This window comes from Paramormyrops kingsleyae, chromosome 2 (assembly GCF_048594095.1).
Source record: "Paramormyrops kingsleyae isolate MSU_618 chromosome 2, PKINGS_0.4, whole genome shotgun sequence".
In the NCBI taxonomy this organism is placed as follows: Eukaryota; Metazoa; Chordata; class Actinopteri; order Osteoglossiformes; family Mormyridae; genus Paramormyrops; species Paramormyrops kingsleyae.
Window position 1 is genome coordinate 1,331,098 of NC_132798.1, and position 27,008 is coordinate 1,358,105.

General features: G+C 42.3%; 1 protein-coding gene across 2 annotated transcripts; it reads right to left on the bottom strand.

Annotated features, from left to right (window-relative positions):
* Nucleotides 1-523: 523 nt before the first annotated feature.
* Nucleotides 524-21,843, bottom strand: olfm1a (olfactomedin 1a). 2 transcript variants are annotated; one of them, XM_023791604.2, is made up of 6 exons: nt 21,363-21,843; nt 11,362-11,511; nt 10,083-10,238; nt 8,265-8,484; nt 3,384-3,490; nt 524-2,217 (listed from the first exon to the last, which is right to left on the bottom strand). In XM_023791604.2, the coding sequence occupies exons 1-6, from the start codon at nt 21,426-21,428 to the stop codon at nt 1,543-1,545; spliced, it is 1,374 nt and encodes a 457-aa protein (XP_023647372.1). In that variant the 5' UTR covers nt 21,429-21,843; the 3' UTR covers nt 524-1,542. The 2 variants fall into 2 exon arrangements, with proteins under 2 accessions (XP_023647372.1, XP_023647371.1); XM_023791603.2 differs by lacking the exon at nt 21,363-21,843 and adding an exon at nt 14,047-14,786.
* Nucleotides 21,844-27,008: the final 5,165 nt, after the last annotated feature.

Consider the following 27,008-nt stretch of genomic DNA (forward strand, 5'->3'; position numbering starts at 1 on the left):
CGGCTGGGAATATGGACCAATACTCAGATTTATTGAAGAAGAGAACAGCAAAATAAAGTTGCTGAAGTAATGAATTGTGTTGTGAGTGCAAATTGAAGGCATCCATTTCTAAATTAAAGTGTGAGACAGGCAATGAGTATGATGCATTCCAGACAGGAGATTCAGCCAGCTAGCTGCAGTATTTTTTGGACATTTCAGACACCGTCATCGTTTTAACAGCATTCAACACTCTCAACGGCCTGCAATTTAATTTTGGATCTCCTGGCTTTAGCCCGGCGCGTTCTCTCGTTACAAATGGCTGGCTGCAGTTACAGCATGGATCCCGCTGAAGAAAGCCTTTGTCTTTCTGCCTTTGAAATATGTAACATTATTATTAAATGCAGCATTGCATAGCGATCTTGAGGGTGGGATGCTTTTTACCACCTGTACTGTATAAACACTGACTCACAAGGACACCCTGAGCCGGGTAGGAGACGCGTAGCTGACAGAGGTGTGACTGACAAGTCAGATCGACTCAGAGAGGTTGGCATAGAACAACAATCCCGTTTTTATTAGTACAAACTATCTCATAGCAGGTACAACACACATCCAGAAAAGCGCAACAGAGGAGGATGCCTCCACTTATCTCTGCTAGGAAACAAAGACTGCAGACTCGTGAAGTCAAGCTAAAGGAGGAGACAGCGTGCATATCACTGCCTCGTAAATACGTCGCTCGATACATTCTCTTGTGATAATTTTTGCTAGACAGAAATATATGATCTAGATATATTCTTTCAGCACAGTCCAACCTAACAAAGACATAATAAGCACAGTTACATCGATACCAACACTAATGTGATACGATTACAAAACTGAGTCAACCCAAAAGACGAGAATGAGGGGGGGAAATAAATAAATAAATAAATAAATGATGATGTTTTTCACCATACTCCTAAACTAGCCCCTTTTAGTTATACAGAATCAAATAGCAAAATACACCCATAAGTGTGGACCCTGGTGATATAAAAGCCCATGCAAAAGAAAGTAGGTAAAAGCAGAGATCCACATACAATCACAGAGACTAGAATTTTAAATCATGGTGCTTCCAACAGTCAATGCCTTCATTTTTTTAACAGATGTTTATGTATATATATATATATATATATTTATATATATTATATTATTGATAAAAAGTATATGATGGGATTGCATTCTTGATATTATATTCTTCTAGCCACATGACTCATCACTCTACCCACCTGGAGCAAGAACATTCCACTTCCAAATACCAGCCTCCACAATTAATGTGCGATACAAAGATCGCGAAGAGGTAACGCTCCGGGAACACCCTCCACAGACCGTAAGAATCCCATAGGTTAGTATTTGCTTTTTTTTAAAAAAGGCGTAACCTTTTATCTTGTCCTTATTTTCTATATTCACTCTATACATACTACACTTCTGTAAATAGTTTTTTTTTTTTATGACGTCATCCTACTTCTCTGTAGTGTAGCGCATCCACCACGCTTAAGCATCATGTGATACAGAAGGTCTTTTACTGAGCATCTACAACTCATCAGAGCGGATGACATGGAACAAGGTGATGTTGTACAGCACCTGGTGACCGTTGTTCCATGCATAGAGGACTCGGTCCTTGGGGTTGTAGTCCAACATGGAGATGTGTGAATACTTGTTCTGGAAAGGTATGTCGATGTACTCATAAGTGGACGAGTTGGTGTGGAAGGCATAGTAAACCTTAGTCCCCCCAGAGTAGCCGTTGGTGACGTAGAGCGTGCCACAGATCATGAACGCCTCCCCAGCGCTCCTCTTGGGATGGTTGGTGGTCCAGCTCTTGATAATATTCAGGGTGTTGGGATTCAGCTTGCTGATGACGATGTTCCCCGCGTTCTGATTGGTGGCATACACGGCCCAGAGGCCTCCCTCGTCCACCATCAGGTCGATGTCGGAGTGGCCACCCCACGAGTAATGATACATGTTATTGTAGCCAGCGTACTCCAGGGGGCGTGACTTGCTGATCGAGGAGGTCTTGAAGTCGTACTTGATGATGATGTGACTCTGAAACTTGTTGAAGTAGATGGAGCCGTTGTAGACAACTTGGCCTGTACCGGACCAGGGATGAGGGAGGCGATGCGAAGTGAAATTGTCAGACGTCATGAAGTCGGCCATTGACCTGTATTCCCGTACAAAGCGGTTGTTGTGGTAGCCGTCCATGTACCAGACCTATAATGGATAAAAGAACGTAAATATATACATGTATCACTTGTTTATAATAAAATTGCCAGCATTATTTTAATATGCAACTCTGTAAAATGACAAAGTATGTATAATTAGTAAATCTTGTTGTACATTAATTGCTGCATTCAAATAATACACTTATTAAAGTACTGAAAATCTCAATGTTATCCTGTAATAAAGGATTAACTTGCGTTTCTTGTCTTGTTAGCTCATTATCAAGATCTCAGACTTCCAGAGATTCATGTTGTCAGCAAAATGAAGACAGAAGGCCCAACCCTGTAGTGTTTTACACAGTAATAAAAAAATACTTTCACTTGCTATATCAGATACGATTGATCTACGAGCCACACTCAGAGGGCCAGGAGCGTACCAGATGATAAATCATGTATCTTTGTCATGAATGAAATAAGCTGGCTACCCTGTGACAGGCATCACTGCCTCGCCTGGACTGCGTAGTTTTGTGCTTCATGCCAGATACAGATCACACTTCTCTTCATACACAGTACAGTGTGTTCCATGTGGAATGTATGGCTCACAAATGATTACAACAACTGACAAATTTTGGATTCATTGCATACGAACTGGCAATGTTTATTAAACAGCCTGCAAAATGCCAATTATACAATAAGACTTTCCAAGTGTGGTATTATACAGAAGTTAGTTCAACAGACAAGTTAAAAGTGCAATTAAGCTCTGTTCAACTGAACATTTCAAACGCTTCACTGACATGTGAATCAACTCAGTCATGTGATGTCTGTCTGACCAGACTAGAATCCCCTTCATTAACGACTTCTGTTCAGGCATCAGCAATAAGTGAAATGATTTATACCTGCTATTTGCACATTAATGTATTTTAGTGATGAAATGCCTGTTTTCCACCATGAAGATAATCCCCAGTGAACCAGCAAACAGCCAGATGGAAGGTATAATGCAGCTCGATCCATTCCGATAACACTCTGATAAACACATCGCACACCGCGCTTTGCATTTTGCATGAGCCTGAAGCCACCAGCGTTTATTTTACGAACACTTTCCGCTACGGAACATCAATGAATCGCTGACAGATTCTGGGTGTTGGAGAAAGTTCACCGCGTGGTCGGCAGTGTCAGGCAGAATGTGCACATTGTGAAGAATGACAGCCGTTCACCTACCCTGGTGTCTCCCTCAGGTGCCAGAGGGTCCGTCATCCAAGAGCCAAACCTCGATCCGGACGTTTTGATGGTAACCGGCTCGCTTATTCCCGTTAGCTTACCACAAGCTGCAAAATGAGAAACGGGGTCATGGGCTTATTTTAATGAAACTTCAGGGGGCAGGAACCAGCTCCAAAAACACCATCTCTTAAGTGTTCAAAAAGTGCTGCCATCTGGGGAATATAACTGGACATCGAGTATTTGTGTTGCAATATAACCCAGATGGCCTTCAGTTCTCCTTGCAGCGTATAGGTTGTAAGGCATAATGCAAATGAACCTAGAGTATCATGTTCATCCATACAAGTCCATAGAAATGGGGCTGTGGTGTTCTGAAAGCACGGCAGGGTGTTTTGGATTCGGGAAGGTTGCTGGTTTGTGGCGAGCCGCAGACGTGGCTCGTGGACCAGTCAGAGAGCTGACAGGATTCCTTGGGCGTCTGACACAGCAGCACCAGAGGAGGATCAAGCAGAAATAGGCCCAGCAAATTGAATCATTGTCGGGGTGCTGTCACACTCTGGCATCCAGTGCCAGCAGACCTCAGCATACAGAAAATGGGCCTGGATGCTCGCAGTTCTCCAGTGGCCATTTTGCACTTGCTCTCGTTCTCGCTCTCTCTCTCTCCCCCTCTCTCACTCAGTCAGTCCTCCCTCCTTCCTCCTCAGACAAACACAGCTTCTGCTCCTTGGGGCTCATTTGCCATTCAGCCCATTGTTAGCGGCTGCCCGCTACAAACGCTAAGCCGACCGCATGAACTGTGCTGATCACTGTGAAATAACAGAAACCTGATAAACCTGTAAGTGTGCAAGCTGTGACCTTTTCTGACACCAGGTATCCTGTCCAGGCCTTTAATACTATTAGTTAAAAATGATAAATGCAAGTATTCACACTTTTAACATCACGCTATTCCATGAGTGATGAAAATGTAGCAAAAGCCAAAAGCTAAAGGCTGGGAAATGCAGCCGCTTCCTGGTTTTCTCGTCTTTCCGCCGTCGCTGTGCCTAGCTACCCTTCCCGCCACATAGCCCCGGCCCCCATGCTGGGAGAGCAAGCTATCGCCATCTTGTCGCTAACATGACTCGCCCCCACGAGACGGCCCGCCACGCCTCCCTCACAATGAGCCAAGCTCAAGCGGCTTACGATCCCACTCCTGCACATTACGCTGCAAGCAGAATGCAATTAAACAGTGGGCTCTGGGAGTCAGAAACCAATTACCGCACTCTCCCTTAGCCTCCACATTCCTCCCTCTTGACGCTCCCTCATCCTCTCCTTTCTGCAAAGAGGTATTTGTTTTGTTGGGTCTGCTTCAGGGTCTCATCTTGTTTCACAGGATGTGTGTTTTACATGGCTGCGGTATTCTGGTACCCAGTAAAAGACGTGCGAAAGGGATGTACCGCAAATAAGAAGGCTGATGAGGACTGAAAGAATAAACACGGACGTCTTGGAGCTTAAGAGCTCAACTACAGCGAAATGCATGCTTCACCAATGGCTTCGAGGTCTCAGAAATTTCACATTATATCACCATGCATTAATGCTTTGTGTTTAAAAACTAGGTTAATTACAAATTCATGAAGATTATCTCTACAATAATTAACTAACCAGACAAGGTAAACAAGGTAAACACATATCTTAGTTTCTTCGTGTTCAAACAAATGATCTTTTATGTCGTTTACTCATCCTGATTAAAAAAAGAATACTGCTTCAGTAATCTTGCAATTCTCAAATTCCACTTTTAGACTATTCTCTGTACCAAATTACATAAGAAAGTCATGTAAGACTGAAAATGCCCCTTTTACTTCTATGACATTTACTAGGAAGCATTAGGAGCCTCACATGTTACATTCCTATTAGGAATAGTGCATCGCGGACTGGCTCCAAGGGCAGGCAGGTTCTATTCTGAGTGCGGCTGAAACTCACAGAAATGCTGGAAAACACTATTGCTTGACAGTCTCGGCTGTTTACAAAGACTCCTGTCCCATGAAAAACGGGTTAACTCTGACAGGCTGAATCCGGGGAAGAAAACAGAGCTAAACTGCTTTCTGGGCTAAGGAGATACCCTTTCACATGGGTGTTCTGCTCCATCACTCAGCACAAAGCAATGCGGATTGAGGGTCATGCCATTACTGCAGCTGTTTTTCTTTTTTCTCTACGGCTACGATTTCGGAAAGCACCCAGCTGCCGATCAAGGTCCATCGATGGCCTGTCTCTGGTTCAGCCTAAATGATTTATCTGTTGTACAGGGCAAGACTTTGTCTGACGATCAATGAGGTACATGCCAGTGTTAGAGGTCTAAGTGATTCAAAACACACAGATACAGAAGCCATATGGACTATAGTGGGCAGGGGCTAGAGATGAGCAACTGGGAAGAGACCATTCTGAGGTGAGGTGGGCCTCTTTCTCCCACCTAATGGCATACAAGTGGCCATCTTCCACTCTATACTGGTGCTTCTCAGTCGTGTTCTTGCCCTCCTGCTGCCGCAGTACCCAGTATCGAGGCCCACAGTACTTTCAGCCTCCACATTATTAGCCTATTAAAGACCATATACGCCTGATTAAGGTAGGGTTGGAATGAAAATATTCTGGCAGGGGGGGCATTCATAATCGCGCTCTGTGAGCCCAGGGTAACTTCCTCCGGCGTATTCTAACCTGGCTGGGAACAGTCAGGACTGGACTTTATGAGTTGGGCAGTGTGTTAAGCTTGAGAGCTACAGTTGTCTTAAAAATACAGGTACTACTGTACAATAAGACTCCCCACATAAAGAGTTTACGAACGAATGGTTTATGATCTGGCTATTAATTAGGTTGTAACACTTTGTAAATTATTCATGGACAATTTTAAACAAGTTATAACACAGTTTTCATTTTAATAATGAGTTACTACCATTTACAAGTAGCAAAGGGAACCTTATTGTGAAGTGGAACCAAAATACATTATCCACAGATAGCTGAAACCCAGCATCTCCTCACCATTGGCCATCAATCCCACAATCCCCGGGGGCAGGCAACACAATGACCAGCTTATCAAATGTGACCCTATATATTTGGAAGCATCATACTCCTTGCAAATTGCTGACATCCAAATTAATTAATAATTTGATTGAGCTTGGAGAACTGTCAACTGAAAAAAACACCATTTCAATTACATTTGTAAAAAAAACAGGGATTACTTCTCTGGGTGAGAAGCCTGGGGGGCTCAGTGGGGAGGTCACTGGGGGGCTCAGTGGGGGGGGTCACTGGGGGGCTCAGTGGGGGGGTCACTGGGGGGCTCAGTGGGGGGGGGGTCACTGGGGGGCTCAGTGGGGGGGGTCACGGGGGGGGGTCAGTGGGGAGGTCACTGGGGGGCTCAGTGGGGGGGGGTCACTGGGGGGCTCAGTGGGGGGGTCACTGGGGGGCTCAGTGGGGGGGGGGGTCACTGGGGGGCTCAGTGGGGGGGTCACTGGGGGGGGTCACGGGGGGGGTCAGTGGGGGGGGTCACTGGGGGGCTCACAGGGGGGCTCAGTGGGGGGGTCACAGGGGGGCTCAGTGGGGGTCACACTGTTTCTCCATGTTCGATCCACACATCAGCCCTGTGTAAGGAGCTCACATGTTCTCCTGGTGTCATATAGACTCCTCTGGACACTGCAGCATCCTCCCGCAGTCCAAAGGCATGCAGTTAGGGTAAGTGTCATCTCTAAATTAGCCACAGAGTATGACTGTGTGAGTGTGCATGTGTCCATCCCATCCAGGGTCGAACCCCAGCCTGGGACTGGCTCTAGGTGATCCTAACCAAATAAAAGGTTGGCGGATGGGTGGGTAACATTCTAGTCTTTGAAAATATTTTCTTACTGCATTACTCATTCTGAGTGGAGTATTATTTTCTTTGCAATAACCCATTTTTTCACCATTATAGGTATACGGGCAGTTGACACAAATTCGGTTTAATTCATCCATCCATTTTCCATACTGATTTTCCTGTACAGGGTCACAGTGAAATACGGTTTCCTCTACCTGAAATTATAGCAAGTCCTCAAGTACTGTGTTCAGGTAGATGCAAATTTGATTGTGCACTTCATTCAACTAACATTCAGACCTGAAGACTTGAGTTTGACACAGCCTCTACTAGAGGATATTAACATATTAAGGCAGTAGGTCTTATATGCAGTATTAATGCCATGTACAAAATATGCTGCACAGATGAACACGCCCTGGTGAGATCTGTGAGAGATCTAATATACTGGTCAAGCCTATCGATTAGCACTCCTACACCCAATCAATAAATATATCAATAATATATGTAAGAAACTGTACACTGTATTTCAACTGTACAACAAAACAGTAAAACAATTTACTTTAAGACATATTAAATATTTAATATAAAATACTAAGTAGTCAAGCTTTATAAATCTATCGTGTTGTATATAAAGCTTGATTACTTACTATGCATATATATGATATAAAATTTATATGATATATATGATATAAACAGTTTGCAATTTTAAAAGTGTGTTTAGAGGTAAGTAATACATAATTAACTTGTGTAATTAACAGAGGCGTGTTAGAGGAAGAGGTGTGTAAAATGAAGATGGTGACTGCTGTGTAATACTGCATAATGAATGTCGGCCGCAGGGCCGAGCTGTCAGAAGTGCTGCCGCACGACATGCGGATGTCGGCACTGTGCACGTAGGCCATTAGAGGCTGCCAGAGTGTTGCTTAAGTGAGAGAAAAGGTGTGAAATGTATGGGTGTTTGTATGTTTGGTGAAGAGAGGCAGGAGACCCGCCCATATGGGTGTGGCTCTAGCTCTGACCCCGCCCCTTCCTCCAGTGGGGGCGGGGCAGGGGGCGTGTTCTGCATTCTCTGAGCCTACCTAATTTTTGCATGCATGCTCGGAGCCTCTCCTCAAGATTTGACACTCTGTTCTGTAGCTCCTCGTAGTCATAGGCTCCCATCTCCTCCTGAAGTTCGTTTAGAACTGACGTCAGATTCTGGACTTCCTCCTTAAACTGTAATACCAATTTGGCATCGGCCTTGTACTCCTCCAACACTGGTATCAATGGCCTAAGTTCCTCCATTTTCGCTTTTATTGCCTGAAAGGTTAAAATAAGCTTGGTTCAGTGTCATGCGTGAAAATTCCTGTCCAACACCTGCCTTGCCCTAACACTGACTGCCTCCAACCATCCCCCGCCCCCCCACCACCACCACCACCCTCCGCGTGGGTGTCACCGTTTACAAGATCAAGAACGCGTTACGTAATCCGAATTACAAGCAGCGCAAAACAAGTCCTCAGTACACCAAAAACAATTGGGAAAGCTCTTTATTTTTCACCTTTTAAAATGCAACATCTTAGGGTTACATGCTTCATGTCACATACAACAAAGTTTGTTTTTTTTTAGTTGGTCGTTCTTTAGTAACCAAATATGCATTAACAAAAACTAAAATGAGAAATCATATTATAATTTTTAAAAAAGAAAGAAAACGACAAAAACTATTCATGGAATGCCTCTACAATAACATGCTAGGAAGAACACAGTGGTGCCCTGGGGGTGGGCAGTGGGGGGGTGTTTCCTTAGTGATAAAGGTGCCAATTTCAAATAAACTGAATGACGCGCAAAATTCAGTGGCCCAGTTCAAGGTTACATTGGATAGAGCTGCCTCTTCAGTCACAGCAGCATTGATAAAATGTCTTAAAGTTAGCCCTGCAAGCAAGAAAATGAGATACTGTTGAAGGATCTAGCTCACTAGCCTATCTAAATACATACACAGCAACAGGGGGCGCTCCGCATTCCCAGAGATGCAACGGAACCATGATGCAACAGAAGCGTGATGTCAAGGGAGGGGTTGGGGGGAGGTGTTATCCACATGCGCGGGAGACCCATGCATCGCACGCGGGACACTGGCGGGACTCGCGGACACGGCACACGCAAGAGCAGCTTCACACGAGACCACAGACGACATAATGAGGTTTCGCCATGCCAGTTTGACAATGAGCGGAATCAGCCCACTCCTCTGCAGTGGCTTCAGGTGCTGCCTCGCTTATATAGCGCTCCATTCATCTTTAATGTTAAAGGAGGGATCGGCGGGGGTGCAGAGAGCATGTGGGAAGCACGATTCGGCCCGTTGCACAAATTAGCCGATTTTACGTGATTAACCTGGCCGTCCGATCCAATGCACCGCTCAACCTTACAGCGGAACATTGAAAGGAAAGAGGCATCTTTGCAAAATCGTTTTAGGTGAGATTCTAATAGGGTTTTCATGGGTTTTCTCAGTCAATTAGTATATCTGTAATGAGGAGACTTCTGTGAATCTTACACGACCTCCTCAAAGCCTTATAAAGGGTGGGAAGTTCACCAAACAAACCCCCCCCCCCCATAACAAATAAGGGTGGCAAACTGTAATGAAGGGGGTAGTCTTAAAATACACTACATGTTTTTAACATTCTCAATACAGGAAGTGATGACTGAATGCTTTCGCCATCCATCTGCTATTAGTATAGATAAGAAGACGGTTACAGCATTCTTGTGTTTCACTGTGCAGCAGCTACGGGCAGCAAGGAGCCTCCAGTGCACTCAGGTTAGGTCACGATGGAGGGCGGGCAGGTGGGGTAAAGCCAGGCCGCTTCATGCTCTCAGGGCGTCTGGGCCAATGTCCGGAAAGGTACCGGCATGGGACTGAGACCGACACGTACCTTATATTGCTTGGCAATATTCTGCTTGTGGCTTTCTTCCACCTGCCGGAACTTGGTCTCCAGGCCTCGTAACTGGATCTCCATCTTTTCCACATACTGGAGGTCTCTCTGGGTCCGCTGGTCCAACACCTGGATGGACTGTGTCATATTCTGAACCTGGGCCAGGAAGAAGAACACAAACGCCCTCTGATGGTGGCCTGGAACCGGCAGTGGGATCCTACGCACTTCTAGGTCTCGTATTTTAAAGCCTCCTGCCTCCTATCGATCCACTATTTATAAATAAATGAACACTGCATGGCCATTCGCTCCGGAAAATGCAATCCTAAAAATGCTTTTACCATCCACCCTGACCAAAATATCCTTCATTCCCTTCTTTTTGTGCTAAGGTAAGTCACAAAAGACAAAAAAAAGGTTTTAATACACATCTTACATTAATATACATCTGTACACCAAACAGTGATGAAGCACCACCAAGATTCTCTCACAAATCTATCTGCTTTGAACCGTGTTGCTGGCACTGAGACTATGGATTCTATTTTTCCCCTGAGCTGCCTGTCCAGTCCTGATCTGCAGGTCTCCTTAAATGTCCCGCCGTAAAGTTCCCAGCTGATCGCTAATTTATTATTGCGTTTTCCCCCCATGTTGCTGGAGAGGTCAGCATGCCCGTGACCCCTGACAGCACACAGCTGCGGCTGCTCAGAGAAACCCGGAGTCACTCAGCACCTCATTTTTAAATCCGATGATAAATAAATAAACACCCAAACAGTGCTGCTGACTCCAGTTTCAGCGCCAGTGGCTATTTTCAGAATCTCATAACTGCCTAAACACAAGGGGGTTATTTTAAGGGGATGTTTCAATCATTTTTTACGTCATTATTTACCCCAATAAGTGGGGGCTTTTAGCCAGAGTGGTGCAGTGCACCTTACAGTGTTCACAGGATGCGCCTGTCCAATTCACTGAAGAAATTCAAGCCCTCAACACAAAGCTGCAGCAAATTCAAGGCGTTTAATGTTGCTGTTAACTAAACCAATACAGGTGTATTAAACACATCTGTTTACACTGAGAAGATGTAATACTGTAAAACATATATATTGCTCTGTAACATAATTTTTAAGTAATTTTAATAATCTGAATGAATATTCTAAAATTAACACTTTGAAGAGTAAAGAGACTGGGATAGAGATGAGGATTTTGGATGCATCTTAGAAATGCATGTCACCAACAACTCGTGGGGGTCTGCACAGTGTTCGGCCGGGGCGGGGTGTGTTGTCATGGTTACTTTCTCCAGCAGCTGCCTCAGCTGTTTGGTCCTGGCATCTCGTGAGCACATGGTCTGCTGGGGAGCCACTACGGTGCAGATACACCTGCCCTCGCTGTCCTGAGCCGAGCTGTACACCTGCCATGACTCCTCAGGGTTTGCTGGCAGTACCTGTGCATGGAGGAAGACCAAAGACAGACAGCGCACTATGACATCAGCGGGAAGTATACAGTATATAAACATGGCAAGAGGCAGTCAGGCTCTCCTGCCACACAGCCTTTCCAGCGCCCTCTTCACGGTCTCTAATTTTTCTCAGTGCAGTATAAAATTCTGGCAATTTTGCAGCTGCTAGTGTGGCTGCTCTTCTGGTGGCTTGAAGTGTCCATTCCTCCTGAAATGAGAAACGCTTTCACACAACTTGTGCACGCTGATCACTTACGGTTGTGTAAAGGGCCATCTGGTGAGCTTAAATCAGCCATACGCTTTTACCAGAATATCCCACAGCCCAATAAATTGTCCTCATTCTCAAAGCCACTGTGGCTGGAAATGAGTGATTTAATCAGATTTAAGCTATAGCACTTATACGGAATCCCAATATTAAATTCTCTGTTTGATGTTTGAAAAGTCTTAGCATGCAGGTCACTTAACGCCAGACTGTTTCTGCTACAAGCTTTCAGCATTCAGGATGCTCCATTGATGTCACACTCACATGTCATGGGTTGAGATGCCAGCACAAACATTTTGTGAGATTATCATAAAGTGTTTTCTTTAATAAAAAGCGTTGTCATTTGAACGTGGTTTTGGCATTAACACAGTAACTGTCCAGAACAAAGGCTTTCAATTGTCTTTTGTTGTTAAGTAGAAGTTGGATATTCTTCATTGGATAGATGGATGGAAGGATGGATGGATGGATGTGTAGGCCTCAGTCGTCCATAATTTGGGATGCCAGGCACAGGCTTAACGTCAGAAGCCCATCATATACACCTACCGATGTCAATCGTGCCTGCTAACATTTTCACAATCTAAGCAGCTAAGCCACTGGAGAAACCAGCCGACTCTCTGACTGTAAAAACTGATTGTTTATGTATATAAATGGATTTTGTTGCTCTATCCATAACATCATACAAAATCTCCGTTTTCTACTACTGAAATTTCATTCTTGATTCTTCTTTCCAATTGGTTGGCGCTGTCCTTTCTCTAAGGATGACCCCTAGTCATCTGAAAGAAGACCTGGCACCTCAAGAAGCAAATGCATAACTTCGGGTCTCCACCCATTTACAGGGGTCCAAGGGGTTGTATTGGCTGGTTCCGATTATTCGGGGGGGGGGGTTACAACCCCCCTTCCCCCTATAGTTTACACCCGTGCCTGGAAGTATAACTGGGGGGAATTGGACCAATTCTTAATTTTCACAATATTTGTCATTGTGAAACGTTAGTTAAATAACAGATCAGTGACGCACATAGGCTGTCATAAGTACAGATCACCTCTGCATCTCCTGCTGTATATAAACCGTACCGATCTCCGTTACACATAATATACATGATGACCAAGCAAGCAGGCTACACTGACCCTGACAGATAGCAAGAAAAACTGCGATAAAGCTGTCACCGATTTCAAGATCGTTTGAAAAATCTTTTTTTTTTTTTTTTAGTTTAATCACTATGCAACTCTATCCTTGCACTTAATAACTAACAAAAAAATACGAAATCCCCTAACATTTTCCCCCGGCAATAAAAGCACTCTCTCGGCAATGAGATAGTTTGTTTTACTCAGGCGCCATTGCACCAAAATCGATAAGACATTTTATAAAATAAAAATCCGATGAGACGCCCTTTCTGCTAAACCACTGCACCTTTTATGGGTTTATAATTTGATTTCTTAATTTCACTACTCTACCGAAACAGTCTCCTCTATTCAAATAGAAATGTAGCCTATATCGTGCATGGAAGGGTCTCACCCACCACAAGCCGTGTAGTGTCAAGTTGTTGATTGAGCACAAAAAGTATATTTCATATTCGTTTATAACGATTCCTGGGTTTATGTTTTGTAATACTTGACAATAACAAGTGCTGTGTGCTTTTGACGTTTATTTTCATTCATTCCTTCATTCTTCATTCGTCCCTTTATAATATAATATAAGTTACGATCTATATTAATTTCGGAGCAGGAACGCAAACACTTAACATTTGTTTCAAACAGCAGACTTGAAGACGTCCAGAATCTCTCCCATAATGCCATCGTTTCCCACCAAGAAAGACAAAGTGCGTCTTTTTAAATTCCCTGCGATCACCGCGCGCCCTTGATGCGCCTTTCTGAAAGTGTCATCAATCTCCCGATCGGTGCCCTCACGCTGCCCTTCTAACAACTAGTAGGGGAAGAGAGGTCTGTCTGTACTTGCAAAATGGGTAAAAAAGAATTTAAAATAGCTCTATAAAAAGCCATGCATTTCAAATTGCCCTGTGGTGTCTATGGTATAAGATATGGGCAACGATTATACATTAGTATTAGTATAACTGTATTATAATAATAATAATAATAATAATAATAATAATAAAGTAGGCCTATACAACAACATTATATTGTAGTAGTAGCAGTAGTAATAATAATATTAACAATAATAATAGGCGATCTTGTGTACTCTGGAAGAAACGCAAAGTATAAATCCGTTTAGGGTACAGATCATCTACTGGGGCGAAGCAACTCACGCCGGTACTTCGGTCCGGTATCCCTCCAGGTGCTGCCATCAGCTTGGTGGTGTTAAGTCCAACCAAGGAGGGCAGCGTCTGCGACATCCAGTTGGTGATCATGGCCATCGTGCTGAGCACAACCCCGATCTTGAGTAAAGGCACCGACATCTCTGCTTTCTTTGTCTCACCCGAAGCTTCATTCTACACACTCCAGCGGGGAGCTCTGCTGGCAATCCATACTGCCGGGAAAAGCGTGCAACAACAGCCTTGCCCCGACTTCGGACGCTCCTGCCTCGGACATAGCTGGCGAACAATCACGGGAGACTCTGCTCTGAACGGCGAAATGCCCCGGTGCAGTGCTAAGAAACGGAGCTCCTGTCCTGCAACAGCTGCACACGCGTAGTGAGGCGTAAAGGCAATAGTGTCCCAACCCCCTCCTCCTCTGGGTGGAAAACTAGCAGTTTATTAGCCTACGTAAAAAAAAAAAAACCTTGATCCGCCCCTGCCTTCTTGCACTCGGTGAGAGATTGCAAGAATGACTACAAGCTGTCGAGGATGGATGAAGAGGAGGTGGTGCTCGGGATGTATATGACGAGGCGCAATGTGATGTCAGAGACGCCCTTCATGTGCCACTTGGGAACCTTTGCCTATGCCTTTAAATTTCCCTTTTAAGTGTCCCGGATCATTAGATCGTAAACTAGGAGCAGAGACAGCCCGTGCTGCTCTTGCGGTGTTGCAGACTACACGCATGTCATCCCCGTTCGTTAACCGAGGCAGTAAGGCAGTACGCAACGTCCCGTCTGACGCCAATTCACAACTCGATACATCACATCTGCCTATCATTATTGTAGGCCTAAAATATGAAGCATAAAACTCGAGAACCATACGCCATGACCATTCTTAATAGCAATATCGTTCATATATGATGCTTCCAGATGTTTTTTCTATGATCAATACATGCACATACCAAAAAGTTTGCTTTTATATGCACAAATGTTTCGATATGCATTGCATTTGTGAACTCTAACGACGCACGTATTGAAAAAAATGGTAGTGATAATTCCACTTTATCTCCAGGAATCACCTGTGTAAAGTATAACGTGAGATTTCATTGACACAACGACATTGCTTTGTTCCACGATTTAAAACAAATACTCTAGCGCCACCTTGTAGCCATACGTGGTATTACAACTGCTGACGCACAGTAAATTGAGGGAACAATGCCCGACGCGACACCTTTCATAAACAGCTGAAACAGCGTGTTCAGTGTTTTGCCAAAATAAGCCACGTTGCTAAATAAGTCGCAAGGGCAAACACGATATTTAAAATGGTCACGTTTCATATCAAGCAAACCACATTGGTAAAAGACAGTGAAGACATGGATTGAATCCTTTTCACCAACTACTGTAGTACACAAAGATAATTTCTACATCGCTGGGTTTTAATATATAACAAATATTGTTTTAATAAAGTGTGGTTTCTCACAAACAACAAACTACGCCTAATTTCAACAGTCACCGGAGAGGTAGTAAGCTCAGGCAGAAACGTACTGTTAAGAGATGCTATCTCTCTGCTACAACAAAAATAGGTCACATGTATATAATCTGAAATTGGCTGTTTTCTCCTGACGGAGAAAAGAGCAACATTGTTAGATTCATCATCTATTTTGCAAGTGTGTTGTTTTATTTTTGTTGCTAGGCGGATACATTTACTATGGAATGCTGTAGTTATTCAGTAGCAGCAAGTTTTTAAATTTGCATCCTGGAAACTGTATTCTTTTGTCTTGTCGATATAACCATAAAGCTTTATTCTGATGGCTACAGTATGTGTCTTTTCATCAATATCCATTTAATGTTTTTTTTTTCATTTAAAAACGACAATTAAGCCTGGCATCCCATCTAGGTAGTGTCCCACCTTTCTGCCATATGCTATATGGGACAGGCTCCAGGGCCCACGTCCCCTGACCAACATAGGCGGATAGAATTAAGATGAATGGATGATCGAGAAGATGTTTCACATAATCTGTAAAACCAGCGCCGTTATAATGTTAAAAGACGTTACTTAATCATGAATTAAGCTACGAGGCTCATTAAGGTTTCATTGTAAGTCGACGACCATTTGAAAACAAATGTAGGCCTATTAACTCGTATCGACTAATATGAATTAGATTACTAACGAATATTAATTTATTTGAAGTTAAATAATTAGTTGACAATTTGAATGCATTTTACATTTACAAACATGTGTTTTCGTTAAGTTTCATTCAGTCGCTTAATTGCCTTCCATACTGACGCAACAGCAATTAGACAACTTTAACTTCAACGATATAAGACAGAGATGGTAGGAGTAATTGTGAAATACTATAATAAGCCGAAATATGTCCCAGTTACATTGTCCTCCATAGAGTAGAAGTATCTGGAACACCAGGCTGTAAGTTTTAATATGAGCCCCCCCCATCATATGCCTTTTTGCTCTCGCTGCTATGGTTGTTACCTGCATGTAATGAGAGTCTCAGATCACACCAGAGAGAAAATCGTAAATTCATTCCTGGTCCGTCTGGCTTTGTATCAGTGGGATTGAATGGCTACAGTTCAGAATGCTTTCATAGCACGTGGGGCGTGTTACGGGTAAATAATAGAATCAGCTACTGCATTACTGTGGTGTGCAATACGTTATGCATGTACCGTGCATTTTTTTTAGTTCCGCAATAAAGCACATTGTGGAGATGCTGCAGTCAAACTCTCCAACCAGAAAAATGAAGGAAATATACTATAAAGTGCCCGGGAGGATGTGCAAGTTGCTGCAGCGCCCATATCAACTGCTGCACTCATTTACAATCATCGATAACACTTATGTCTGTTAACCAATTAATATGTTTACTTGCAAATCACCTTGCAAACAGCAAATATGCCACATTTCATAATGCAATGGAAAATGGAAAATTGTATTATAATATTACAAATGCACATACATAGTTCCATTGATTATCCAAAAGAAGAATGGCATAAAAAAAAAAACGGATATCTTCCATTGTTCCTTGCGCTCTCTTAAAGGGAGAGATGTAAATTACATTTCCAGACTAAGATTATATTTTGCAGTTGCGTTAAAGGTTTTTAACGGAGTGCACACTCCCAAATTGGAACATTATATGATTACGAATATCCATTCTGTGCTGGAAGAGTGCTGGTATTAATGTCCCTGGATAAATGATGAGTTCTGTTCCTGAGCGATGGAAAAAAAAAACTCCACGGTACATGTTAATGTTCTTTTCTTTTGCCATTCACTTGATATATTCATTATGGCCAAAATAGATAATCTCAATCAATTCCCCTGGTGGGTCTTGCATTGTAATGAGGGAGATAATTGCTCAGCAGCCCAGGAGTTTCTGCTCTATAGTCAAGAAACTAGGGAAGAAGCGAAAGTGGAGCATAATAAAAATTTATGCATGTACACATGCACACACACACACACACACATGCACACACGCACACACATGCACACACACATGCACACATACATTTCTATCTACAGTATCTGTCTGTCTATCTACATATATACGTATACACATATACATATATATATGTACATACACACACACACACACACACACATACATACAAATCTGTTTTATTTCCAAAAAAAAACCATTACAATCACTAACAGTTTTATTTGTAAGCTATATCTTGTTTTAATTTGCTGGGGAAAAAAAAAACACACAGACCACGTTTCTGATTCATGTCCTCCATTCACCGATGAACTCAAAACACTCTAATGTTTACCTGTAAAGTTTCACTGCAAGAACAAACTGCATTCTAAAAATACACCTGAAGTTTTCTCTTTGTGGTCCAGCAGGCCGTTATGATTTAGGTGGAGTCATTAAGCTCCTTTTCCCTGAAGCTGTTTTTGCCGACCTTCTCTGTGAGGATAGGCAGACTGACTCAGACTGCATCGAACGTGACCTTCAACTGATTCATACAGTCTATCACAGCAAAGAAGTTTGTGCTGAACTGCGACACCTGATCAATCCACCTTCCCTGCCATACATTTTCCCTCCATACTTGTAATTTGAAACAATGAAGGGTCACTAATACTGGAGATAAACCAAAACTGACCACAGGCAAAACTATTAGAATTGCCCTTTACTCCATGTGATTTCAACAGCCGTGTGTTGCTCAACAGAGGTACAAAATGTCAGCCTGATAATATAAGCCACACAAGTCAATTGTGGAGGCTGTGGATGTTTGCAAACTAAGCATATGCGCAACATTCTTATGCATTTAATCAGACCTGCAACTCATGTTTGTACATCTATAGGGCATTAAGGAATGCAAGGTAGCTATTTCACTGGAAAAGCAAGTAAAGAGCATGCCTTTGAAATGGTTATAGACAATGGCTGCTTTGTGTGTGTGTGTGTGTGTGTGTGTGTGTGTGTGTGTGTGTGTGTGAGGAATGTCACGGCACATGGCATTAAATATTGAAGCAGTTTTCCCACAGACCCTAAGAAGCAGACAGCAGAGAGGTCTTTGGGTGATGCAATGAGATGCCGCTCATTTCTAGGACATGACAGAGTAAAATGTAAATGCATTCATGTGCTGGGGCAGCATTTACCCAAGCTTATGATTGCATTTCCTGCCTGGAGTATAAGGGGCCTTTTGAGGCAGTAGAGGCAGGTAACAATGCATCCAGGCTTCAACTACGAAACGACTGGTGTTCAATTACTACAAAAGTAAGGAATAGCAACAGTTGCCCTTCTAACCAACAAAGATGCTATAGTTTCTGCTATAGTTATAGCAGATAGATGCTATAGATGCTATAGTTATAGCCTTATACTATACAGGAAATCGCATCACGACTATATGAAACTTCTTCATTGTAATAGGGCATTTTTTCCCACATGGGTACATGCTAATCATTGGTCTCTGTGGAAAATCTGTGTATTCTGTTTGTGATTATCAATAATTACTAAGCACTTTTCTGTACTAATACAACTAGCCCATCAGTAAACCCGTGCAAAAATGCATTTTAAAAAACCTTTCGCACATTCATGAATGTTTCTTGAAGAGCATGAACCAATCTCATGTTGACCTGATCTGCTGGAATATATTATTTATTGCCACAATCAAAATGTGAATACAATGAAAAGTTTTTAAGGAACAGAGAAATCATTATGTTATTAGTATTGTTAATGTTAATGATGCTTGATATTCAGATTTTTTTCCGCAGTGTTTTAGTATAAAATATCATTAACTGCAGTTCCTTGGATTTTAACCAAATTATACCATAAACATTTTTATTATTAAATAACCAAATAGTTTTACATTAAATATATTAAACTAACTTTAACTAACTAATTTTTCTTATAATATTTCATTCAATTTTTATATAAAATAAAGGAGTGCATTAAAAACTAAATAATAAACAAGCACAGAAAACTTAGAATGAGTATGGCAACTGGTTACTTCACAAATAACTAAAAGCAAATGTGTAATAAGAATGTAATTTGACATTACAAACTGTTTCCTTCAATATTAATAAATAATTACTTCAGGGTCGGCTTACTGATTATTCCTTAAAATACAAATGATTTACAAAATGATTTACAAAAGCAAAAAGAGTCTTTTTTCCCCATTTTAGAAATCCATATTGAAATCCAAGTTTATCAATTTTATTCACGTAAAAATATATATTTTGACAAGCATATGTTACATTTTTCCTTTATTTTTTTCATTTAAAAATGTATGATGTTTGACGATAGTAAAATTATGATACACAGATAGCATTCACATAGTAAGCATTTTTACATGCAGTCACACATGATTAAAATACTTACATGCCATAATTTACTTGAATTTTAAGCCCAACGGACATAAATTAATGGATGGATGTAAGGTTGGATAAAATAATGGAAACCATGCGGGCTGCGTTCAGCAAATTGAGGGAACACAATTTAAAAATGAACGGATATACCTTAAGTCAGAGTCATGGCATTTGTTATTTATTGGAAACAAATTTAATGTTAAGTTAATAAATGACTCACACTTGAACTAATTCAGCTATAGGTTATCATGGTTTATTTATAACCTAATAAGTAAAAACGATTAACGACGTTTAACGATCAATGTGTCTTTTACAGATGGTTAGTTTAAAAACATTTTTTTTAATTACATGCCAAGTATTTCTCTGTCTTTGCTAGTAAGTGAATATGGTACTTTTCATGCTCTGTAGATTGCAATAAAATATTAATGACAACAATTTTCAGTCAGTTACAGTGGCGAGACCTAAGGTGGTGTCTATAATTGTTGGTTTCAGAACACAAATTGTGTACGTTTAGCCTCAAAACAGTCATACTGTAATTAGACTAGGTATTAGAACCACTACTATGAAATACAAAATGAACGTCAATTAATCCGTTTACAGTTTACATAACTTAATGTATAATTTCAGCAAATACGCGGTTATTCATTTCGTGTCATCGATCGTAAATAACATAACATGCCGCTTTACTGAACAAGTCTATTAAGTTAACATTACCTTAAATTTACAATGTTACATTTTTTACTGATTGCAATTAATGGTAACCTAGTATTAAATAAAAGGTGCGACTCGCACCAACGTCAGGTGCTCATTAAAAATGACGAGATCCAGCAAAATGATCCTGATCTATATTTCTGTTCTTGTCAATGCGAGGAGTGTCGTTAACCTACATCTGTTCCCCATCTCCTATTTCCCGGTGTTATCTTTCTCATCTCCCTGGATTTCTTAGTCACACTCACAATCGTACATCCCGGGATGAAACATACCTATATTACCCGGGCTTTTAAATTGTACAATGAAAACAAGGGTTTTAATGAAAGAAATGGACTACATGACAGCCTGCTGTCCACGAGGCCGATATTCTAAGATACCTAACACATAATACGTTAATACATTAATTCTTTGCAGGTTCTTTATATGCACACCGATTTAAACGGGTGTATCCATTTCTAAAACTTTGCCAAAAGAATGAAGGTTTTTCTTTTCTCGAAAACTGAAACAATACCGCGATCTCGTGAAGAACAAGTTTGTTTAATTTTTAAGTTGTGATTTAGTTTGGCCGTAGTGCTGTCTCGCGTGGCAGCGGACCGCACGAGCCGAGCGCCGCGGCTGCACACTGCGCGCGCACCGAACACCGCATCCATGCTCCTGCTTCCCAGCCCTCTATCACTGCCTAAATTAACGCGTATGGCTAATTATCAAACACAGTCCACATTGCGACGGCGTGTCTTTCGCTTATCCTGTCAATCGGTGCAAATGTGATTTTAGGTGAGGGGGGAAAATGGCGTTTGTAAACCTACTTGGGTGAGTTCAGTGCCCATCAAGACGAGGAGGGTAAGACTCAGGAGCTTGCTTGCAGGCTGCATATCTCGCCTCCGATATGTGGACCAGCGCTGTCACATGCAGATCGGGGTTTCTTCCCTCCCTGTGGTCTTCTCTTCGTCGCAGACCCCCAGGTCTTGTAGCAGTCCTTATCGCAGCCTTCAGTGCCCAGATAAAAACGAGCAAGAAATCTGGCTTGCGGAGCTGTCACTTTGCATATTTATTGCATCCCAGTTTCCCGGTGTCAGAAAGCCGTCTCTTCCTCTCCCTAACAGGCGCTGTTTAGTTGGCTGAACATCTGCATGCGAGATCGACTGATCTAACCAAGGAATGATTATGATTTTGCCAGAAGTTTGCTTCTCGTCGAGGGAGAGATACACCAGCCAGAGGGAAATTTTGAGAAAGCAGGAGCTACAGTATGCACGGATCCGAAACAGGATGTGACATCAGCTAGGCGTGGGAAATTCAAGCATAAAAGAGAGGCGGAGAGATAAAAATGGGGGAGGGTGAAAACAAGGGGTTTGGGTTTGAATCTATCTTTTCAAATGACACATGACATATGACATATAATATGCAATACATCTTATATATGGACAACCTCGTTGTTTATAAATATAGCTGATGCTCTTTACCAATGTACCAGTGTGCGCAGCATCCACTGGTGTTGCTATGGAGACCAACTGCATTTCTCCTATGAAGCTGTGGCTTTGTTAAATGAAGAAATCAGTAGTGCTCCCTTAAACTTCACCTTAGTAAGGTAACCTATTAAATCTGGTTATATTTCTAAGCTACACCAGAACCTGTAAAAGATTTGTCAATGGAAGTGTGAGTTTATTTGGAATTAAAGTGATTAATGCATAATCTGCTTTTATGAATGTGTGTGAATGGGGTGTGACTCTGTGAGGGGTTGGCCCTGGCCCTCATCTCTTGGGTTATTTCTTGCCTTGTGCTGGCAGCTTCCACCATAGGCTCCGTACTGTACCTGTGAGACCCCGATTAGGACAAGCAGGTATAGAAAATGTATGGATGAATGGATGGATAATAGGGTGTTCAGAAAAAAAATGTAATATCAAAACGCATAGCATTTCAAATCATGAGGTTCCATGAGCAAATGCAACAGCCAAAATTTGAGATCAATGCAGCTGAAGCCTTTAGCATGCGTCATGTGCAGTGTGCAGTGTGCTAATTGTGCAGTGTGCATCCACTGCATCCTACTGCTATTCTTGTCGCTTACTGTATATAATCACACTGTCCTGTTCCTTCTTGAAATACAAAATAATGCTGTTGAATTTGTAATTGTTTACATGATTTGTTTTCATTTGATATTGCTGTAGCGTACCATTTGATCATAGATGTCGGAAGTATAGAGTGTTGACTGTAATTTTGGACTTATAAATCTGCTGTTCTACAGCAAACCACTGTTGCTTTTAAGTGGAATATGGTGACCGCTGTAGCAGAGAAGACAGAGACAGGCAAAGACTTTGATATCTGGCTGATTGAGAGGATGTTGACGAAGATTGTTGGAAACCAGCTACCATCCAATGAGCAGGTCCTGGGACGTCTGTTTTTCTTCTTGGGAAAGGAAAACAGAACATAGTCAGACAGTGCTTCCCAGACAGGTATTTGAATTCTGGCTTAATGCCAATGTACCTACGACTCAGAAGCCAAACACTATCTCCAAGCTTAAGTCGTTGTATGAAGCTTACATCGGTTTGTCGAAAAACAAGTCAAAGAAGTCTCAGACACAAAGGGATAAAGAAGAAAAGTTCAAAAATCGCCTAATACAACTGTTTGACATTATATTGACTGTTCCTCAAACTCAGCCTAATCATATTTGGTGGAGTTCCTGCAACATAAGTCTGCTTTCGTGCCCTGGGGCTTACCACCGTGCATGGTGGATGGGAAAGGGGATCTATTGTTTAAAGATCTATCTTTTCAGAAAGCAGTTCAAGCTAACTCCTGAAGAGCTGGATTCCCTTTGTCACATCAACATATGTGCCTCCACCATTTACGTCAAGCACTGCTCTTCCAATGCAGCTTATACTCCAGTGAATGACCTCACGCTCATACAGACAGTCCAGATATACTGTCAGACAGTCGACAAAGCCGTTGCTGGAGCTGCAATGGACAATCTGAAGAACCACCTTTGGTACTTGAGCGAAGACCTGGTCTCTCTTGGGTTCTCGGATGCAGTCGACGCCAGTGAAAAACAGAAAATGGTGGAAGCACTGTAGAAGCCTGCATTAAAGAAGGAGCTGAGGAAGGCCGAATGCAAGACTATTACTTCTTTCCACACCATTGGGCTGTCGGACTTTGTAACAATTCAATCACTGAACCTTTTTCAGTCGCTTCACATTGACCAGTCCATCCTCACAATCACCCATCGACATGACATCAGCATGAAGGTTTCGCCAAAGGAAAGAACTTTGTTAGCAGCTTATCCATTGTAAATGACTGCGCAAAGCCCGCTGTTAAATTGGCGACAGACTTCTGCACGTCGCTGACGAAGGACGAAGATCAGCACCAACTGGCCTTCCAGCTGATTGGGCATCACCGGAAGGAGGCCCCAAAGGCCCATATAAGGCCTTTTACAGTATGTCTGATTTGATTTTACATTGTAGCATAATGCAGACTGCAGAGTGCATTAACAGTTGAGTTTGTTTCTACTGATTAACCAGTATCGACTACTGTATTAGTGTCTCATTAATATTCAGTCACTATGCTCATTTCATTCCAATAAAGTGACAATTGGTTAAAACTTTAACAGCTGTGAGCGCTCAGAAGACATTGACAGAAATTACTAAAAATTGTTACGGTGATTTGTTATTGTGAGCCTCATGGAATGGAAGGTATGTGAAGTTAATATGTAAAAAAAAATAAAAAATACCCCTAAGGTATGGAACACCCTACTGGGTAATCTAATTTCACAAAGGATATAATTTCCAAACCGCTAACAAGTTATGTCTTTCTGAAATGAGTTTGTACTAGAAAGGTGTACTTGAACCATCTCTAACCCATGACTATTGAGGACTGACTGATTGATTAATTTAATGGTTGAGTACAATTTTCTTGCATCTTCCGAACACTGTGCTTGTGTGTAAACTAATGCACTTCCAATAATATATAACACATTAGGCAAACATTCTGGATCATACTCACAATCACATGCTTTTTGTAAATTATGTATAGAACATAGAACATAAATAAAAATAATGAATAAAATTCAGCGTATGCTGCTTGCCAGTGACAAGCCATCAATGTTTCCCCCCCGCCCCGCCCCGCACCTAACCTCACACTTCTCACCCGACCCGCCAATCCATCCTACCGTTCATCTCCACAGAGAGAAACCTCAAGCTGACGCTTATCCGCCTTCGTCAAGCAGCTGCCACTTATCTGCCTCATCAAGGTCATGAAAAACCTGTGGAGAGCCTCCTGAGCTCCAGTAGGTCAATCATGGATAGAACTTAAGCCCTAACCTGAACTCTTCTACCATCTTCTACCATGACTTAATGCCCTCTTCATCACACTGGTGTACCTCACCACTACATATGTGTGCACATGCATGTACATATAAATACAAGTTGCGTGGTTTTCTCGCTGTTTGACACAAATCCCTCAAAAGTCTACCCTTGATGAGTATGCTGTAGACGATGACAAAATAGAGTTGAGGCTGCCCCGATTTTTCAGAATTGGCTGCTGTTACTCACAAGGCACAATACACACTTGGCTTTTGGGCCTCAACCTGCAAATATTTTCTGAAAATGCTTCAGAATGTCCCCACGCTACACCCCCCAAGCCCCTAACGAGGCCACTGTTCTCTTACGGACCATTCAGGCAGTATAAGGATACTTCTTCCTTTTGCATTGGGACAGTCAGCACTGTTGGTCTAGCAGAAGAATGTGGTTGGTGTGTGTGTGTGGCGGGGGGGGGAGGGTTTCCTATTTACTGACGTGATTTCTGATCCTTGGACAGTAAATGACATTGGAATACCATGGATATGACGCTTCTGTCAAGTTCCACAGACACCATATCTGCATCTCTGTTCATACTGACTTAGATGGACACCTTTCAGCTTCTCCAAGTTTGGGATTCATGGATCAAGGAGCCACATCAATTCTTTCTCTTATTAATTTCTGAATTTTACATTCATTTTCATCATCTGCAGCTATGTCTGGTGCTTGTGTGCAGTACTTTCTAGTCCTTGGAGTAAAAATTGATGGTAATAAAGTACTTCATAATTTTAAAAACAATCTACCATTTTTAAATGCAATGATCTTTAACTCCACACTGTATGTATGGTAGAGTACGTAATGCACTGGAAGAATAAAATGCACATCATGTAAAGCATGTTCTGCAGAAACCCAGTGGTTTTCACCGTAATCACTTATAAACTTTTTCTACAGCATATTAGCCAGGGGTGGATTAATGTGTCGGCTATCTTTGGCGTTAGCTTAGAGCCCCAGCAAACTTTACCGCCAGCACCTTTGCCACTACCCCGTGTTTCTGAAGCTCTACCCCATCAACCCACTCGCTGATTAATGGATTACTAACATGCCATTGTTTTTAACTCTCTCTCGTTTCTCTTTGGGCCTGAAAATTAGCTGAAGTTGTGCGATTGGTGAACCTCCTTGGTGTGTCATCCAAGGGTCCACAGAAAAGCGCCCCCCTCCCCCCGATGATAGCAATCCTAACCTATTGTTCAGTTTCTTTCTTTTTCATTTAATGGCAAATGGGTACAATGATATCAGGTGACAGCGGAGGGATTAATGCAGTGTTTCCCACTGGTCCTTGGGGGCCCATAGCCGGTCCACATTTTTGCTCCCTCTGAGCTCCCTGTCAGACAGTCCACATTTTTGCTCCCTCTGAGCTCCCTGCCAGACAGTCCACATTTTTGCTCCCTCCCAGCAGAAACGTGACATATGTGAGGGTCCCCGAGGACCGGATTGGGAAACACTGATTTAGTGAGCAGATAAAGTCCTTGAGCTGCGTACCACAGATGCCATTGTTGGAGATTCTCACAAGGCAAATTTCTGCTGGAGTGATACTCAGTGGAATGAAGCTAGGCCACAGTTTCAGGGATAAGCAGACCGATTCCTTGAAGGCAGCATGGTGCCCTTGCTGGCTCAACAATGAAACGTGTGATGTCTTCTGGAGTAAGGAGGAAGAGACAGGAAGGATGTAATGGGCAGCGGGGCTCAGCTGGTTCCTGCTTGGGGATGCATGCAGGGTGGCTGTTTCATATGAAGATTTCTAAAGGAGAATGAGGCAGATTGTTTTTTTAACATACGTGATTATACAGGGCCTAAAAAACGGCGAGATAATTACCACAATAAGCGTTCAAGTCCGATGTCTACTAATCATCATGGTCACTGACATTTTCCAATTTAAGCTTGAGATGCAAGGTAATCTTAAGAACAAACACCTCATGAGGAACATGTGCACTAATCCCATTTGCATGGCTTAGTTCCAGTTGTTGAGCTGTATCACAGGTCGTTTCGATAGCATTTCAACCAAAACATACCACTAAAACCCTTTTATTCTTCATCGGAAGTGGTTCAGCTTCAATTAAAATTCATTAGAACATGGTATTTTAAACAAAGCACGAGATATTATTAAAATGCATT